Source organism: Galleria mellonella, unplaced genomic scaffold (assembly GCF_026898425.1).
Source record: "Galleria mellonella isolate WM207_F2 unplaced genomic scaffold, CSIRO_AGI_GalMel_v1 utg63, whole genome shotgun sequence".
In the NCBI taxonomy this organism is placed as follows: domain Eukaryota; kingdom Metazoa; phylum Arthropoda; class Insecta; order Lepidoptera; family Pyralidae; genus Galleria; species Galleria mellonella.
Window position 1 is genome coordinate 7,523,478 of NW_026442130.1, and position 18,030 is coordinate 7,541,507.

An 18,030-nucleotide genomic window follows, 5' to 3' on the forward strand; every position below is an offset into this window, starting at 1 on the left:
AATGCGAAAAAAATTAAAATTAATAAAAAAAAATCATTCCGTTTTACGATAGGTACTTACAGAATAACTTACGAACTATCTATACCACAGATCTGTAATACCCAAAACATGAATGACATTTGCTGTCAACTTTCAATTCCCTTGATTCCTTGTTCGATTCAATGAGTTTATTTGCGTGTATGTAGTGTCGTCATTTTAAATTGAATTAGAAAGCAAGCAAATCTCTGAAAGCGCGCTTTATATTTTTTATGATGTTAAAGTTGACCTAACATAACAAAGTGCTATTTGAATACCCGATCATTAGACTAGTTATGCATCACCATCGCAGCATTCGAAGGTTCGGAAGGAATTCGCTTTCGTAATATTGTTACTGGATAATTAGGCAAGAAGAAAATGTATGGCATCAATGGAACGGATTATCCACCTGTTACGGAGGACACCTTTTGTAAATACATTTTGTACTATGAAATAAATAATTCGAGGTACTTACAGTTTGTATTGCGATGTTATGGCCTTGTTTTTTGTTGTCTTTTTTCTTAACTTTCTGTTCATTTCAGGGTCCGTATATGGGATTTGATAATTTTGATACCAAATGCTTTATTTGTGCTATTCTTAGTGGTGAGATTTAACAAAGCTCAGTTGAAGTTACGTGCTACTAGTAGTCCTATATTTTTAACTTTTTATGCATTGGTTTGGGGAAATGTGATCATAAGCTTGGTGCGATGTGCGGTATCAATGACAGTTAATGCAGCTATGCCAGTGGGGGGGCTGGTGGATAAAGTATTGTGGGTCACTGTCAGATTCTTTCTGTTAGCTACAGAGATGAGCGTTGTTATATTTGGTTTGGCTTTTGGTGAGTATTCTCTTTGTGATAATTAAATTTAACTGTGAAATTAACTAAGATTTACTATGAAGGAGAGGATCAATACTCTGAAAACCTGGCTCAATGTCTTTGGTTTCATCTTTACCTATTATCACTTACAGGGGAAAAGGGATTGTTAATAATGGGGTCTAATAGTTTGATTGCTAGCAATGTACCCTGTAAGTTAGATCTGCATGCTGTTGTTCCTGGAAATCACCATGATTAATTCTCGTGGGATTTGTAATAATTAATTTGCTTTTATCAGATTTTTTAAATAAGGGGATTAATGTCTTCTGTTTGGGTACCTCTGTCTCACTCAAGTTTCTAGTCTCAATGTATTCTTTGATGTTCTTGGTGCTGTTCATGTCTCTATAGACATCTATGTGACTGTTACCACTTCCCATCAGGTGGACTGATAACTAGTTGCTATCAAACAAACTAATAGCCCACCTGATGGAAAATGGTAAGTCACCTACAGGCCCACACACATTACAATATTTTTTAGGTCACTTAGACAGCCGCAGCAGTATCAGATATGTGCTCCTAGCTACATCACTCTTATCCCTGGCTTTCACTATAACACAAGGCACCCTGGAAATAGTAATGCCAGATGATATGTTCCACATTGATACGAGGGATTATAATCTGTTTGGACATGGTGGAATGCTGTTTTGGTTTACATCATCTTTGGTGTTTGCTCTCATCTATTTCGTCATATTATTATTGCCTTGGATTCCATTGAGAGACTATTTGGCTTTACCTAGTAAGTTTATATCTATATTATAATAAAATTATTGCGATTAGTATTAAATAAACATGTCATTTTTTAAAAAGTACTAAACACTAGCACAGTTCGTATATATTCATGTTTATTATTTTTGCCCATAAGTATCTTTGAGGAAGTATTCTGAGCTATTTATTTGATTTTCTAATTTTATGTATATGTACATGAATAATGTGATTTAGAAACTACCTACATTATGTATATATTATGTCTCATTTGTTCAGAATTAAATCTTATCAAGTCTAATGTTTTATGTTTTTATATATATATATATATATATATATATATATATATATATATATATAAACTAACTGTAACTAATTATAGTAAAGCTACATTGGAGCAGATATAAATGTAAACAGAATAATAACTTGTGATAAGTGTGTCCATGTTTCCTTTTGTTGTTCAAACCATAAATTATGTAATTTATAGTTTCAGATTATGTCTGCTAATGAATAATTGTCGAATTACCAAATTGATTTTTCCATAAGTGAAAGTTACATTGGTACTATTTTATTTTGTTATATTTTTCATTATAATAATAATAAATAGATTTATTTTCTCTTCACAATTTATCACAGTGAGATACAATGAGACATGCTTATATTAAAGTATGATCATTATAATATGATCAATTGGTTCTACTGTTTTATTTTATTTTTATGAATTTTATCATAAGTATTATCTAACTGTGGTAATATTTCAATTCACTATATAAATTATCTTGATTGAGCAACCTTTCCTATTTGGTTAGGTTCATACTCTTCCATGATTGGGTATTTTAACGCTAAATATCAGTAAAACTAATAGAACTAATTGATTTGCCAATTAATTAAGTGAAGTACTTCTTTACACGGAACAGCCAAAAAACTATCATTACTTAACAATATTGCTTTTTTATTTGTGATTATGACAATACAAAAACTCGCCATTGCATCATGAATAGCGGAACACAACTCGTGTTTTATTTTTTATAACTCACAAATTATTTATATTCCAGCCAAACTCTCTTTCTACTTGTACGTGCTACTGCTTGCACTTCTCAACATAACTCAAGCAGTGGGCGCAGGGCTTCTGGCGTGGGGCTCTATGCAGTCAGGTCTTTGTGTAGTAGATGTAACCACTTGGCTGTATTTCTCTTTATATACGCCACTTGTCTACCACACATTCCTCAGCGAGTTCTTCAGGTATTTTTATTATTAGCTTTTGCCTGCGGCTTCGTTTGTATATCCGGGACATATTTACTGATCGTGATAATAATAATAAGTAACCTTCCATTTCATATAGAATACGTATACAAAATTTCATAACGATTGAATAAACCGTTAATGATTAATAAGGTAACAAACAAACGAATTCCCTTTCACTTTTATAATATTAGAATATTTAGTCCATAAAATATCTAATTATTTAACTAGTATTATTTACCTACGATTTTGTCCGAGTGACAGAGATATACATATATCGTCATAGTCGTAGAATACTGACGGATCTATATATGTAATATTTGTCAGATCCGTCAGTATTCTACGACTATGACGATATTGTACTACCAGAATAAAAAGTAGCCTATTTCCTTCTCTTTCACAATTACTGTGTATAATATGAATGATGATAATATCTCATGTCTATAGTTCAACTAGAGCTGTTAAGACAGTAAGATGTAATAGACGAATAAACTTATGCATTTATACGTAAGGATAAGCAAATTAGAATTTAAATATTACAAGCATGTGATCATCATATCAGTCATTAACTGTCCACTGCTGAATATAGGGAGTTTTGCTAGTAATTGTTACGTTTGGTAGACGGATTGGCAACCATAATTAGGCTTTGGTGATGTTTAAAGTTAGACGCTGCTGCTCATCTTTCGACCGTTTAATAATTTACGAGGATGTACCACAGAATAATGTTCTATTTTAAGCTTTATTTTTTATTTTTATGTAACCTTTATATGAAATACTGGGTCAGTTTAATTATTGCATAAAATGGTTAAGTGTATTTCACTGATTCGTGTTTCTGCCTCGATGCAGCTGCACTTACATAGTTGTTTTAGTTTAAAGGGTGGGATATGATAGGTAAATCACAAGACATGTATAATACTGTAGGTATCATAATGTGTTTTGTTATGTTCATGTCTGTAGGAGACGGTTATCACTTTTCATCAAATGGGCTATTAGCATGTGTGCTAAGTTGTATAAAAAGATATCTGGTTCAAACTAAGCAGGATTTTGCATTTTTGCAGTGTTTCGCAGCCAAGTATAATGTTCTCGTACAAGGCTCAAATGGACGAACCCATGGACGACGATCAAGTGTCACTGCCGCATCAGCAAAGTTTCAGTTCACTCAAGACGGATTCTGATTACATTTACCAGGTAAACAATTTTGTGGAACACTAATATTTCATTAAATCAGCAATTTTTTATATTCATCCTTCAAATAGATTTATTGTAGTGAGTGGTCTGTTTAATCAAAATATCGATATTGACCGACAATAATGTACATTTAACATATAGGTTACAAAGTTATTTTTTTTTGTCCTCACATTAAACTAAAAGCATGTACTAGTTGCGATTATTTTTGTTATTGACAGTTTGATTAAATACATATTTAATAAATTGTTAATAAAAAAAATATACTTACAATAAATTTTATATAAATTGTATGTAATATATACGCTAGTAAAGAAATCTATTCTTATACTTAAAAGATGTATATTTTTATGAATATATTTTATTTGTGTGTAATATTTCTCAGCAGAGTAATAGCGTGTATGACAGTACGCTTTTTGAAGCGGAAGGTACAACACCAATGAACCCAGTCTACAGCGCATCACTCCAAAGTCCCGACTCGATAGCATCTGGTCAATCTATAGAAATTGGAGTACCAGGCTTTCATAGCCAAAACATGCCATCGACATAACAATGGTAATGATAGTAAATATAAACATCCAAAGAAAAACAGTATAGAACTACCTACATATTTATAATAGAGTATACTTAAAAAAGCATTAGGGCTACATAAAATATAGGTATTGGTTATGTCTATTAGAATCTCAATATAACATGTTTTAAGTTATTCTACCTATTCACACCAAGTGTTGTGCTGCTTACTTTGTGATAGTTGAAGCCAGTGATCAAATCATCTCTTAAGACTGTTTTCATCCTATTTCTCTCTTAAATATAGTGTCTATTTGTAATGGATCCATCCACTAATCTGACATTAGATTATATTAAAAGCTACATTATGTAAATAGTTGCGAAATCGTAAGGTTAATTATTTCTATATTCACATTTTATTTTAATGTAGAATAATAAACTAACAAAATAATAATTATAATAATAAAAAGTGCACTAAGCAATGAACAATTTATAGTTAGTGTTATGTAATGTGGTTTCTCCCTTAAGATTCTGAGCCTAGCTGGTTTTTAACTAGTTTTTTTTTTTTAATTTTTGAAAGCACTAATCCAATAGTCATGTAAAAAAGTAAGACATTATTAAACTGGATTTGTAGATCAGAATAGTGTATAAAATACTTAAATAAATTTACCAAAAAAAAAAAAATTGATTTTGATAATGTAAAAAAAAAAAAAATATTAACTAGATGGATAATAATGTACTTATTTGTGCTAATTAATTAGCAAACATATTTAATGATAAGTATCAGAATTATTTATTACATCCATAATGTACATACTACAAGTGATAATTTATAATAATTAATTGTACTGTTTATGAAATAACCAGAGATTTCCTTGCAGACACTATATAATGGGCAACTGCAATAGATGTTCTTATGTAAAAATTTTTAGCATTATCAAAATCAATATTTTGGTAAATAGTAATTGAAGTGAAAGATATTTTAATATTGTCCATGTTATTGAAAGGGATGAATAGAGAATAATAATATCTTAATATAATGTTTGTATAGTTATTTTACAACTTTCTATTAATATGTCTTTATTTTAATTGTAATCACCACCGACAGAAAGTTTAATATCAATTGTTAAAAATGTTTTACCAGCTGTATTTTATAAATTCCGTATTTTGTAGCACTTCAAGACAAATCATTACAAATATAGGCGAATAATGAAATCGTTGGCTCTAAACTTGTGCAAAACGAGGTATTAACAGATTATATTATTGATTACAATTATTGGTGCATTCCTTTTTTATTATTAAATCAGAATAATGCACATTAAAACTCTATTTGTACATACAGTGGTTAAATTTTAGCTCAGATAAACACATGAAAAATCGTAACAGATTATATCCTAGCTTGTAAAAATTATAAGGATTACATATTTCATCATTAAAAAAACATTTGTAACGTCAACAAATAGTACTTACATGCATACATATTGTATTAGGGTTTCTATTTCATATGTTACAAGTTTTACAGAAATGTTGCCAAAATTCTTAGACATAAATATTTGAATATTATCAACGAATATATTTTTCATATCGTTTTGCTACCTCACTGAGTTCTTAATAAACATATCTGAATTTCTTGTATTTAACTTTATAGTTAAATTCAATCATTAAGACACATTTGTGTTTATTCTTTTCGTACATTTTAGAAATGGAATTACTTTAACAGTATTTATATAATCTTTTTACAAGTATTACGTACCTATATGCAGGTATACCTATATTATTGAAAACTGGATTTTGCGTAGTTTGCTAATTAAACGACGTGCTATAGATATTTTATTATAAGCGTAAATGTAATATTTGCGGCGACCGTATGTAATAAAACTAAAAGTAAATAACCAACCACTGTGGAGCTTACGCCCCTATAGCCGTATCTGTAAAGAATTGGTTTGGCTATTTGGTTTTTGTTTTGTTAGATTTTGTTGCTGTCTTTAAAGTCTGTTAAGACAGTGTTATTTTTTTAATACAATACTAAAACATTATTGTATATATTCGTATACTTAGTTAAATATGTAATTATTGTACTGTGATGGTTTACCCACTTATTACTTTGTTGTTGTTTTTATATTTTCTATATTAATTTTTATTTTGCAAAGTAGTTTGCAAGACTAGTCTGAAGAAGCTTACAACAGTGGAGCGAAGCCAGATTTAAGTATAAATATTGTACTGTTTTTTATTTGCCATTTGTAAGTTCCGTGTAAAGATTTTGTGATTATTTTCTAGACTGGCAATTACTTTTATGTTAAAAACATAATTTGCAGGCATTGCTGTACCTATGTCAATTGAATTCTTGCTGGCTAACCCTAATTAATGATTATGACTATTGTCAATTTTTCCTTTGTAAATTGTGATAATTCACATATGTCCATGTGAAAGCATAGTGATATTTTGGTTGAAGGCATATATTTTTGTTGTTTTGTCTCTTAGGCAACATAAAATGGAATACTTCTACTATTTGTTTTATTACTACCTTTTTAGAATACCTATACATAAGTGTATTTACATAGACATTTTTTCCTTTCGGGTTCTCGAGGTTGACTGGAAGAAATCCTTTTAAGGAATAAATGCGCGTGTACATTTTTACTATAACCTAAAATCTATATTTTAATCGAATGCACAAAAGCATATAAATAAATAAAGTATAACGAAATTGAAAGAGAGAGAGAAATTGAATTGTTAATTTTTGTCCATGATGGACTAACTGACCCGCGCGTACCATCACTTACTGGTGCCTCGTCAGTGTATACTGTTAGCGCAAGAGAAGTTACCATTCCATTATCACCAAATAAAAAACTTTTTTGAGGACAGTAAGCATAGATAATATAATATCTATTTGTGATAATAATATTGGCTAAGAGCAACGAGCGTTTTTTTTTAATGGGCGATGGAATGTCTACCTCGCCTGCGTTATGGGTTTATAATGGCGGGGCACCAGCGAGCGATGAGAGGCGAGACAAAAACAAGTCTGTTAGCCTATCGTGATGAATATACCTGGATATGAGTACGACAGTTTCCAGAGATTACGCGAAGGTTGACCTGGTTGGATATATTGCTAGCATCGGTGTCTTTAGTCTCCACTATTAACAATACCTTTCCCCAACGGCCACAAGTATTTGTACCTATTTAATAGATAAATTTTCAGATAGTGCATCTATTACACATCCATGGATATTTAAACTAACTTAACCAATTAGTTCAGCTTACCTAGGCTAAACTTGGGTTTTGCTATAGCAAGGGGGCGGATTATCCCTAAGGCAAACTAGGCACGTGTCTAAGGGCACGAGATTTTAAACAAAGAAAATAGACAAAATTGTGTCCGCATTAACCTATACATATCTGCTTATACAATCTAAAAGATATTAACCTGAACATTGACATAGCTTTAAGAATGTACATATCGACGGCAATGAGTAATTGCAATGGTGAGCGCAGTTTTCCTTTCTAAAGAAATTGACAAATTATCTTTACCCAACCAAGACTGATAATAGTTTAAATTCATTAGTAATATTTAAGATTTAATAAAACTTATTGCTAAATTTAAACTATAAAGAGGTTATTGTTAATTTCGTAAGACAAACATGTAGACAAAGAAACTACTAATTAAATTGATTAGGATTACAAGGAGTACAAATTTTTAAATAATTCTTAACTTCAGTCGCCAATGTTTAATACTACTAGTACTAATTAAAATATATATGGCACGATAGAGAGACGGCCATGAGGTGATTGCATAGGGCGATCTTGACATTTAATTCTCTGGCTAGTCCTGGTTCAGAAGCAGGTATAATTTATGACTTGTATCATAAATACATTTAAATTTGCCCTGGATCACCATTTCAGAAAGAACCTTGAAATACAAAATCAACCCAAATCAGCAATTTTTAAAATATTCCCCTATATTACAATATCACAATATGGCGGAATGATTATAGAAAAAGGTGTATATTATAATTATGTATATACGAGTGAAAAATGAGATGTTGCTTAACCATAATCCATTAACATGATACTTACCTATTAACATGAATTGATGGTACAGATGGGCAAAGCACCGGGTTTAAACCCGGTGCTTTGGTAAAAACCCAATAAACACCCATAAACTCCCATAATCACCCAAAAAAATAGGTTTTTACGTATTTTTTTGAAAATATGTAAGTAATACCAATAAATTATTTTTATAAATTGTATTGATCAATTCTACAATATTAAATAAAACGTTAACTAATAATATTTCAGGAAATTTTAAAAATCTATATATAATAAAATGAAAGTAATTAATTTTCAGTGTTTTCATGTTGCAGTTGATCAACATGTTGGCCTTTTGCTTCCCGTAGATACTTTAAAATTTCTTCATAACACCTCGTTCGCACACATGGCCGTATATATTTAAATTCTTGAGCCACTAACAGTCCGAAATACTCATTTCTTTTATCCTCTTCTCCATAAATTAAGCATTTAGAACAGTTTGTTTCTTCTTTCAGTAAATTTTCTTTTACTTTATCCTCGTTTTTTTCTTTGTTGCGACGACGCTGGGTAAATCATCTGGACACTGGGTCTCACTATCGCCAAATATATTTGGAGATCGGCTTCGGCTACGGCTTGGCAGACATTTTTTTCTTTCTACAATTTTAAATTAAATTTATTAGAATAAATGCTTCGAACACACGCGATCTAAGTACCTTTTGTGTTTATTATACCTTACCTACCTAGGTATAAAAAGAGTACTTACGTAGATTTTCTTTTATTAACTGTTTTATACGAAGATCTTGATCTCTCAAATTAGCATCCATTTTACTTCCAGTGATTATCAACTAAATTAATAATCCACAAAGTATTAAATAACGTTTTTATGAAATATTTAGCACAAAAACAATACCCTTTAAATATCGATCGTCAGTAACTGTGGCTGACTTACCTATATTCTAGCAAGCAGGACTGCCAGATGTGAAGGGGAAATCCCCAATAAATTGTTGCATGTGACTGATGATGTGAGCATGTTCGTTTCATAATAAAAATGTTGCCAGGTAACCAAAAAGTCGTATGTTTTTGTGCGAATTACGATCATAATCTTTACGATCGTACATTAAAAAATAGACAAATAATAGTATGAGTACGATTTAAATCGTATATCTGTCAACCCTGCTAGCAAGACAGCGACAAAATCACGTTGCATAACAATGTAGCCCAAGCTTATATCTTATGAAATATACGGAAGAGATACGGACTTAGAAAAAACAGAAATGTTGTTCTTTGTGGAAGTCATTGATGAAATTCTATGTATTTTAGCCCGCAAACTTTCTTCAAACAAAAACAGCGCCATCTAGTATCGAGTTCTGTAATTATCTCTTTGTTTATGGATTTGAAGTAAGACCGCCACGCATGCAATACATTATGACTGGGGATTCCCCTATTCGTCGACGCTGAATATGAGGCGACGACAATCACTGTCAAACGTGTTCACTATTACTCTGACTCTGGTAACGTGACTTCCTGGTAACGTGTTAGGTAGGAAAAGCAGTAAAAAAGTGCATATTAAGGGAGCAGATTTGAAATAATATTTATACTTAACAAGAAATAATTAAAGGTAAGTGGATTTTTGAATGATACAATTATATCATGATCACTTAACAATTTTAACTTAAAATTAGATGTATTATTACAAGCTTTTATTTAGCTTGCGTTATGTAAATAAAAGTATGTAGGTATGTTCGTATGTTGATGCAATTATCCTCAATCCTCAACCGACTGGGATAAAATTTTCCATACACGTTTATTTTGGATGATAGTGCATAGTTAGCTGAGAGTCGTCATTGGATAATAATGGTGGATAGCCTAAGATGTGTACTAGATATTTATTTTTAACATAATATGCGTAAGTACCTAATCGAATTAAAGAAGTTGCTGAGAAAAATACAGAACAATACGATAATAAACTAGCGTCTGCGTTTAATCCTCCGAGGAGATGTAATTTTACAAAGGTTTTTTGTATTTATTTTATTTTTTTTTTTTATTAAATTTATTGTAAATAACAAGAAATAATCATTGTAAAAAAATAGGCACTCTATTGTTGAATTTTCGTCAGACCAACTAATCATCGTTCATTTTTTTAGGTTCAATGGGGAGACCTAAAGATTTACGCATATGGGAGCACTACCGTACTTTACCAAACAAGTCTGTTTCTTGCAAGCTTTGTAATAAGGTCTACAAATTCAGTAATGCTGCCAAAATGCTTCAACATCTTATCACTTGTCCAAAATCTCCAGAAACATTAAAAGACTCTATGAAACTTATAAAAGATAGCTCGTCCAAAACCAAAATGTCTGGACTGTCAGAGATAGAGACAAATGATTCTTTTATAAGCCCCTCGTCGTCTGCTAACACTACAATAAATGCTGAGTTTCAAGACACCGATGATCATATAAAAACAGAATTAGCGAGAGCTATATTTGTAACAGGGACGCCATTATCGATGGTGCAACATCCTTTATGGATACAATTTTTCGAAAAATTGCAACCAAAATTTAAAATACCTTCACGTAAAGCTTTAGCGACAAAATACTTAGATAAAATATATAGAGAAATGCGTTTTGAGTTAAATGAGGAACTAAATGCTTGTAGTTACTTACACCTTCAGTGCGATGGCTGGTCTAATTTAAGAAATGAAGGAATAATAAACTTTCTTATATCAAAACCTCAACCTGCATCCGTTAAAAGTTTGAATACAGAAAGTAATCCTCACACTAGTGAATACCTTAGCCAAGAAGTTGAAAAAGTAATGAAAGTGTATGGAGCAAATAAGTTTCTTGTACTTATTGGCGATAACGCTAGAAATATACAAAAGGCATTCGAATTAACAAAACTCAAATATCCACATGTTGTTCCTCTCGGTTGCTGTGCTCGGTTCCTTAACTTGTTGTGCCAAGATATTGTAAAGATACAAGAAGTAACTGTGTTTATTATGCAAGCCATAAATATAATAAAAACTGTTAAAAGGAGTCAACGATTAAGTTCCTTGTTGATAAAATCAAGGCAGGGTGAAGATTCTACACAAACACTAAAATTGCCTTGTGCTACAAGATGGGGAAGTCATGTTACTTCGTTAAAAAGTTTGAAAGCAAATAAGATAGCTTTGCAAATATTAACAGTTAGAGAAGATGTGGTAATTTCAAGAGATATTAAAGATTTAATTCTAAGTGATGATTTCTGGACGAAGACAGGGGAATGTATAAGTATTTTGGAACCAGTCACTGAAAGCATATTTTACTTAGAGAGCGACCAGAATCGTTTGCATCGCACATACATTACGAGTACATTTAGAGATGTACAAGCTAAGATACGTTTTGCATTAAATGAGATTTCGACATTGAGCGAAGAAAGCAAACAGCAGATTCTAACATCAGTATCTTCAAGATGCAATATGGCAATGAGGCCAATACATTTTGCAGCATATATTCTAGACCCCAGGACTCTAGGAGTCGAACTTACTCAAGAGGAAGAACTTAAGGGTATGGAGTTTATCTACAATTTAAGCCAACACTTAAGTTTGTCAAATGTAATGGCAGATTTGGCGTGTTATAAAGCTAAAGAAAACTTTTGGGCCAGAGGATTTGTATGGAGCTCATTAGATAGCATTGAGCCCCTAATATGGTGGAAAGGTATTTGTGGTTCCACTGAGTTAAGCAAAGTAGCGATTCGTATTCTATCAGCTCCCTGTACTTCGGCAGCCACTGAGCGTTCCTTTAGTATCCAAGGCTACATACATAATAACAAAAGAAATCGACTTACAACTGAAAGAACTGAAAAAATTTCATTCATTTGTTATAACTGGAATCTTAAACATAAAGCTGAATGCGAGGACATTCAGTTTAATGAAGAAAATACCTTAGAAGCTTTCATTGAGCAAGTAAATGAACATAACAGTTTAGACGAAATAGAGCCTATCGAACCTATACAATTCATCGCTTGTAATAACTCTGAATCTGACAGTGATTGACTGTAGTTTTACATTTTACTTTCATCTCTTTCTTAATAAACTCAAAATCAAATTAAAAGTTTTTTATTCTGTAGGCTGCATAATAATATTGTCTATGTCCAGTATAGTGGACGTCTTGCGGCTGAGATGACGATGATGAAGTACAAAATCATAAACACCCAAAAATTTGGGTGTTTATGGGGTTTAAACCCAATAAACCCAAAACACCCGGTTTTTACCCACCAGACTTTAAACCCACCCAGGTGGATTGCCCATCTCTAATTGATGGTCTTTTTTGTTAATATAACCAATGTGTATCCACTTATCTAAAACGATAAGATCAATTTCTTCAATTTTGACTACAATACGGATGTAATAGTGAGCATAGATAATGATAAATAAAAAAGTTTTATCCTCAACAAAATTTATTTATTGCTTTTCAGTTTAATATCATTTTTCTAACTCTTCTTGAATAAAAGGATGTTTTAGGCACTCCAAAATAGACATTCTCTGGTAAGCATCATATACTAAAATTCTATCTAAGAACTCTTTCAGTTGGCCTAATTTCTTCTCATCTTTAGTAGTTAAGTTATTAGCTGATTTTTTAAGTACACTGTGTAAATCTTTAGTGGCACAAACATTACTTATTTCAACTACTTTTTCTCTACCAGACAATTCATCTTTTTTATGAAGAAGGAAATTATTATTATAGTTGAAATGTTGATCTTTAAATTTACCTTTTCTTAGTAATTTAGCTGGAAATTTACCTTTGAAGTCCATAAAACATTTTAACATTTTATTATTAGAGCTTCCAGTAAACAGTATTTTTCCAGTTGCCATTTCGAAAATTGTACATGCGGCTGACCAAATATCTACACCGTGTTTATACGGTATTCCTAATATTATTTCCGGCGCTCTATAAAATCTGGACACCAAATATGGCGTGGCGTCATTATCTTCAGCTTTTGACGCTGAGCCAAAATCACATAATTTTAAAATATTTTTTTTCTCGTTTACAAGAATGTTATCTGGTTTTACATCCGCATGTATAATACCAAGTTTTTTTAAAAGTCGCAAAGCTAACATTAGTTGTCTACTGTAGCTCATCAACGCTTTCATATTGAGACCATGTTTGCCATATTTTTTTATAACACCTCGCATGTCCATGTGTAAAGATTCCAACACTAAACAAAGATGTCCTTTGTGCATAAATTGCCTAATAAACTTCACACAGTGGTATTTATTTTCTATATCTCCATCATTGATTTCTTTCAAAAAAGATAATTCTTTAAGACCAGTTTTATACATGAGATCGTTATTTCTTATTATTTTTATAGCAACATCTTTGTTGCCATTTTTAATATCATGAGCACGAACAACGCTTGCAAATACGCCTTGACCTAATATACATTTTATTGTATATCTACTATCAATAATGTCTCCAATTCGCGTGTTATAATATCCTTCTGGATCATCCCAGTTGTCAATTAATTGTGTATTATTTTCATTATCTTGTGTCACAAATTCAGAGTCATTATTGAAGATAAAATCATCTTTTTCAGAGAACATATCTCTTGTTTCTTTAGTAACAGTTGTTATTTGAGGTTTTTGTATTTGATTATCAGTTTCATTACTGCTACTGGCACTTTCGATAATATTTTCTTCTTTTATACTTTCAGATTTGTGTTCATGTGATGATGTAATAAATTTTTCTAAAAGTTGTTTACGCCGTTTCCTTCTTTGTTCTATAATACTTTCTTCATCTTCTGAATCTATATGGTCAGGTGAAGTGTTTACAATATTTTTGTCATCTTTTTTTTGGTCACTGCTATGTTTTCGTTTGTACTTTAAAACTGTATTATCTTTTGATTTATCATATTTATTATGTTTCTGTAATTTTACTTTGGTGTCCAAATAATTTTTAGAATTTATTTTTTTCAATTCTTTTTTAAGAGACTCCCTTTGTTTTATCAGTTCTTCCATAGTAACACTAGATGTAGGTAATGGTGGAGTTTTAGACTCATAACGGTATTTGGTGTCTTCTTTATAATGTCTTTTTGCTGGTTTAGATTCTTCTCTGATACTTCTGGATGATTTGCTTTTTAATTTTTGGTCTGCCATGTTTTCAATCAATTAGACAAATTTAAATAAAATTTTCCTTGAATATTGTACAGCTATCTGTAAAGATACAATGTGTTATTAAAAGATAATAACAGATTTTAATTAAAAAAAAAAACGTAACTATGTATTACAATAAAATATCATTATTTTTTAACATCTATATTTCAAGCATTTTGACTCCTAGTCATATTCATGAAAGTTTTATAATAGTAGGTACAATAAAAATGTAATTTGTAAATATAAAACTAAACAGAAATTAAACTCTCATAAATTTGACTTTGTTATGTCATTTATAAATTATGGTTACTGTATCATTGATTACATTTCCACCCTTGTGCACTATCATCTATGCTTAGTTCCAACATTATTGTTTTAGGAACTGTGTGATGTCAATTGAAGACTTCTCATCTTATTATTCTTAACTATTGCCTTTGCAGTCATTCAGTCCAAATATAGATGCCATACTTTGTCACTTTATTGAACCATCCATTTTTAATTTTCTGTGATTGGTTTATTTAGTATATCACAAATTATACTAGTTGATGGCTAGAAAAATAAACAATGTTTAAATTTAATAAATGCCATATATGAAATACAAGAATATTAGTAATATAGTTAAATAGGTAGGTACAGTTGTATACAATGAAAATTATTTTATTAGGTACTCATCCATTTCACTATCGGCTATTAATTTATACACAGTCAGAAAACAGTACGCATAGCATGAATGAAGAATACATAACTGTTTATAGGTACAGCACATTTATCAACAAATTGCAGTTTGCAGAAAATTATATAAAAACAAGGGGTATGATAATATAATATAACTTGTAAAAATAATATCCATTTTGTTTCCAAAATTAATGTTGTATAATTAATTAATTAATAAAACAAAAATGAGTTAAAGAAACTATGACTATAAATTAATATTTTTGCTACATACATAATTGGTTTCCTGTTGTCATATTATTATATTACAAAAAAGTAATACAAAATATAATTATTTCAAAGTTCATGCCATCTATACTTATAGGTATTTCTATTAATGGACTGAACTAATGAATTTTCACTAACAGTACAATAGGTAAATTTATTCTTATTAACAAAACAGAAGACTCACACAAAATTCAATATGGTATAGATTCTATTTTATAACAATTCATGATATGGGTACTGGAGACTGGAGAGTAGAATAATTTACTAATTATTATTGTCTATTACATGTGAATAATAAAGTAGATTGTGTCAGTTAATTATGTCTTAATAATGTAATTCAGTATTAAAGTAATTAAGATCATTTTATAACAAAGTTTTCAAAAATGTATGACAGTACAAAGTTCAATAGATGTACATTTCATTTACATTTAAACTTTTGTGTTGTTTACTCATATTTTAAATATACTATTGGGACTTAATAGAATGAAAAATTTGCAGGTAAATAGTATCTACATACCTATTTCATTACCAACATTTAGGTAATATTTAACTGCAAATTTTTCACCACATTAAGCCTCCATAGTGTATTTAAAATACATGAATTTAATATATAAAAATCTTCTGTCACAATGTTTGTTCACAATACTCTGGGAAACTGCTCAATCAAATTTTATGAAATTTTGTAAATGTTATATTTTTTGTCGATGATAATGCAATAGTAACTCTGTTTATGTTAGGGGTATACACTGGCAGGGCACCAGTGAGAGAAGATAGGTAAGGATTTTTTAATGGATGATAATGGAATGGTAACCCTGTATGCATTATCGATATACACTCATGGGGCACCAGTGAAGGGTGATAGGTGAGGTTGACAGCTGGTCAGTTGGCACATTGTGATGAATTCATCAAAGTAACTAAAAGAGGGAACTGTAAAGAGGTTGATCTGACAGGGTATATTACTAGCAATGGGGCTGTTCTCATTACTAACAATTTTTATCAATTCAATGTGCATTTTTTTAATGGGTGAAGATGGAATAGTAACAACCCTGCATGTGCTATCGATATACACTCATGGGATACCAGCGAAGGGTGATAGGTGAGGATGAAAGCAGGTCAGTTGGCATGTAGTGACCATTTGAACAAGAATAAATCACTATGTTTTCCAGGGGGAACTATGTGGAGGTCGACTTGATAGGGCGTATTGCTAGCAATGGGCCTGTTAAAACTCATTACTAACAATCCCTTTCCTCCTAATGTGCATTATTAAATCTAACTTAAGAGATAGGATAGTTTTTATTCTGATAAGAAAAAAGGATTTGATTCATAACAGTGTTTGCTGGGTCAACTAGTTTGAACAAATAAGTCAATATTTGGTACAGAAATATTTGCAGTAGTCATTTATATAGTAACACTTGGCAAAGTAGGTAGATTGAATATTTTTAGTAAGCAATGATATATAGCACATCAGTAATTTTAGTCATGTATCGATGGATATAATAGGATTTTTTTTGTTTATGGTTTAAAACAAAAAGTTTCTGTAAAAGTTAACAGAAAAACATTCTACGTATCTCGTATGTGATGTAAACCACAGTAGATTTTGACTTGGTGGCACAAAATTTAGAAATATTTAATAATCATGTGTAACAGACAATAATTATTAGCAGTTTAGATGTCGATAAGTTGCAAAATTCATTCAACCAAATTTCAAATTGTAAAGATATTACACAATATAATAATATCTTATATATAAACGACACAATATAAACACGCACTCAAAGTGATCAATAAACACATAATAAAATTATACTTTAGAATTTTAGAAAACATATTTTAATATTATTTCATTTTACAATGACAAGATTTGATTTTTTCGAAATTTTTTTTCATAGATTAGAGAATAATTTCCAAAGAGTATATAGATAAACTATAACCGTAAATTGGGGCGAATAAGCAAGAAATCGAAAGTCATTGAAATGTCTTGATTTTGTTATACAAATTGTCATTTATCCTTCCTATTTTCGATACGATTAAATAAAAAGTAATTTTAAAAAAGGGCGAAAATTAATTATTAATAGCAAGATGTGAGATTTGCTTATTTATACTAAATTCGGGATGATGTGGAACAGAGGCGGGGTGAAAAGGTGAAAAGATTTGTTGAAATATAAACTTAAACTTGTTTCTATGCAAAACATATAAAACACAAAGCAGTCCATATATCCGATAAATTCAAAATTAAGATTTTGAATTTATCGGTTATTAAAATAAGCTTTGGATTGTAATTTCTTGTTTTTAGTGAACAACATTGGCAGTCGGACGACCATAGTAGTCGAATGGTTTGAAAATCATTCGAATAATCCGAATGATTTGCTCAGTCGTATAATTAGTAGTCGTAAAGTCGCGCATTGCTACGCGACGGCTCTAT

General features: G+C 30.7%; 3 protein-coding genes across 18 annotated transcripts; 2 read left to right on the forward strand and 1 right to left on the reverse strand.

The window, feature by feature from the left end:
* The first annotated feature begins 117 nt into the window (after window positions 1–117).
* On the forward strand, window positions 118–7,030 carry LOC113521668 (transmembrane protein adipocyte-associated 1 homolog). Of its 2 annotated transcripts, none has more exons than XM_026907279.3 (6): window positions 118–482; window positions 558–853; window positions 1,368–1,625; window positions 2,647–2,833; window positions 3,892–4,021; window positions 4,404–7,030. In XM_026907279.3, the coding sequence occupies exons 1-6, from the start codon at window positions 394–396 to the stop codon at window positions 4,566–4,568; spliced, it is 1,125 nt and encodes a 374-aa protein (XP_026763080.1). In that variant the 5' UTR covers window positions 118–393; the 3' UTR covers window positions 4,569–7,030. The 2 variants fall into 2 exon arrangements, with proteins under 2 accessions (XP_026763080.1, XP_026763082.1); XM_026907281.3 differs by having other exon boundaries at window positions 4,407–7,030.
* Window positions 7,031–10,026: 2,996 nt separating this feature from the next.
* Window positions 10,027–12,830, forward strand: LOC128201813 (uncharacterized). Its single transcript, XM_052899880.1, has 2 exons — window positions 10,027–10,163; window positions 10,690–12,830. Exon 2 carries the CDS (start codon window positions 10,695–10,697, stop codon window positions 12,570–12,572), a length of 1,878 nt encoding a protein of 625 aa, XP_052755840.1. The 5' UTR covers window positions 10,027–10,163; window positions 10,690–10,694; the 3' UTR covers window positions 12,573–12,830.
* A 110-nt stretch (window positions 12,831–12,940) lies between these two features.
* Window positions 12,941–17,500, reverse strand: LOC113521765 (serine/threonine-protein kinase PRP4 homolog). Of its 15 annotated transcripts, none has more exons than XM_052899884.1 (4): window positions 17,381–17,476; window positions 15,793–15,852; window positions 14,995–15,218; window positions 12,941–14,729 (listed from the first exon to the last, which is right to left on the reverse strand). In XM_052899884.1, the coding sequence occupies exon 4, from the start codon at window positions 14,670–14,672 to the stop codon at window positions 13,002–13,004; it is 1,671 nt and encodes a 556-aa protein (XP_052755844.1). In that variant the 5' UTR covers window positions 14,673–14,729; window positions 14,995–15,218; window positions 15,793–15,852; window positions 17,381–17,476; the 3' UTR covers window positions 12,941–13,001. The 15 variants fall into 15 exon arrangements, with proteins under 15 accessions (XP_052755844.1, XP_052755843.1, XP_052755845.1 ...); XM_052899883.1 differs by having other exon boundaries at window positions 15,793–15,886; window positions 17,381–17,463; XM_052899885.1 differs by having other exon boundaries at window positions 17,416–17,462.
* Between the last annotated feature and the right edge of the window lie 530 nt (window positions 17,501–18,030).

Excerpts from the sequence above, each read along its gene's own strand:
- LOC128201813 (XM_052899880.1), top strand. The coding sequence starts at position 10,695 with ATGGGGAGACCTAAAGATTTACGCATATGGGAGCACTACCGTACTTTA.
- LOC113521765 (XM_052899891.1), bottom strand. The coding sequence starts at position 14,672 with ATGGCAGACCAAAAATTAAAAAGCAAATCATCCAGAAGTATCAGAGAA.
- LOC113521668 (XM_026907279.3), top strand. The coding sequence starts at position 394 with ATGTATGGCATCAATGGAACGGATTATCCACCTGTTACGGAGGACACC. Across the intron at positions 2,834-3,891 it reads TTCCTCAGCGAGTTCTTCAG|TGTTTCGCAGCCAAGTATAA; the intron begins GTATTTTTATTA and ends GCATTTTTGCAG. Across the intron at positions 4,022-4,403 it reads ATTCTGATTACATTTACCAG|CAGAGTAATAGCGTGTATGA; the intron begins GTAAACAATTTT and ends AATATTTCTCAG.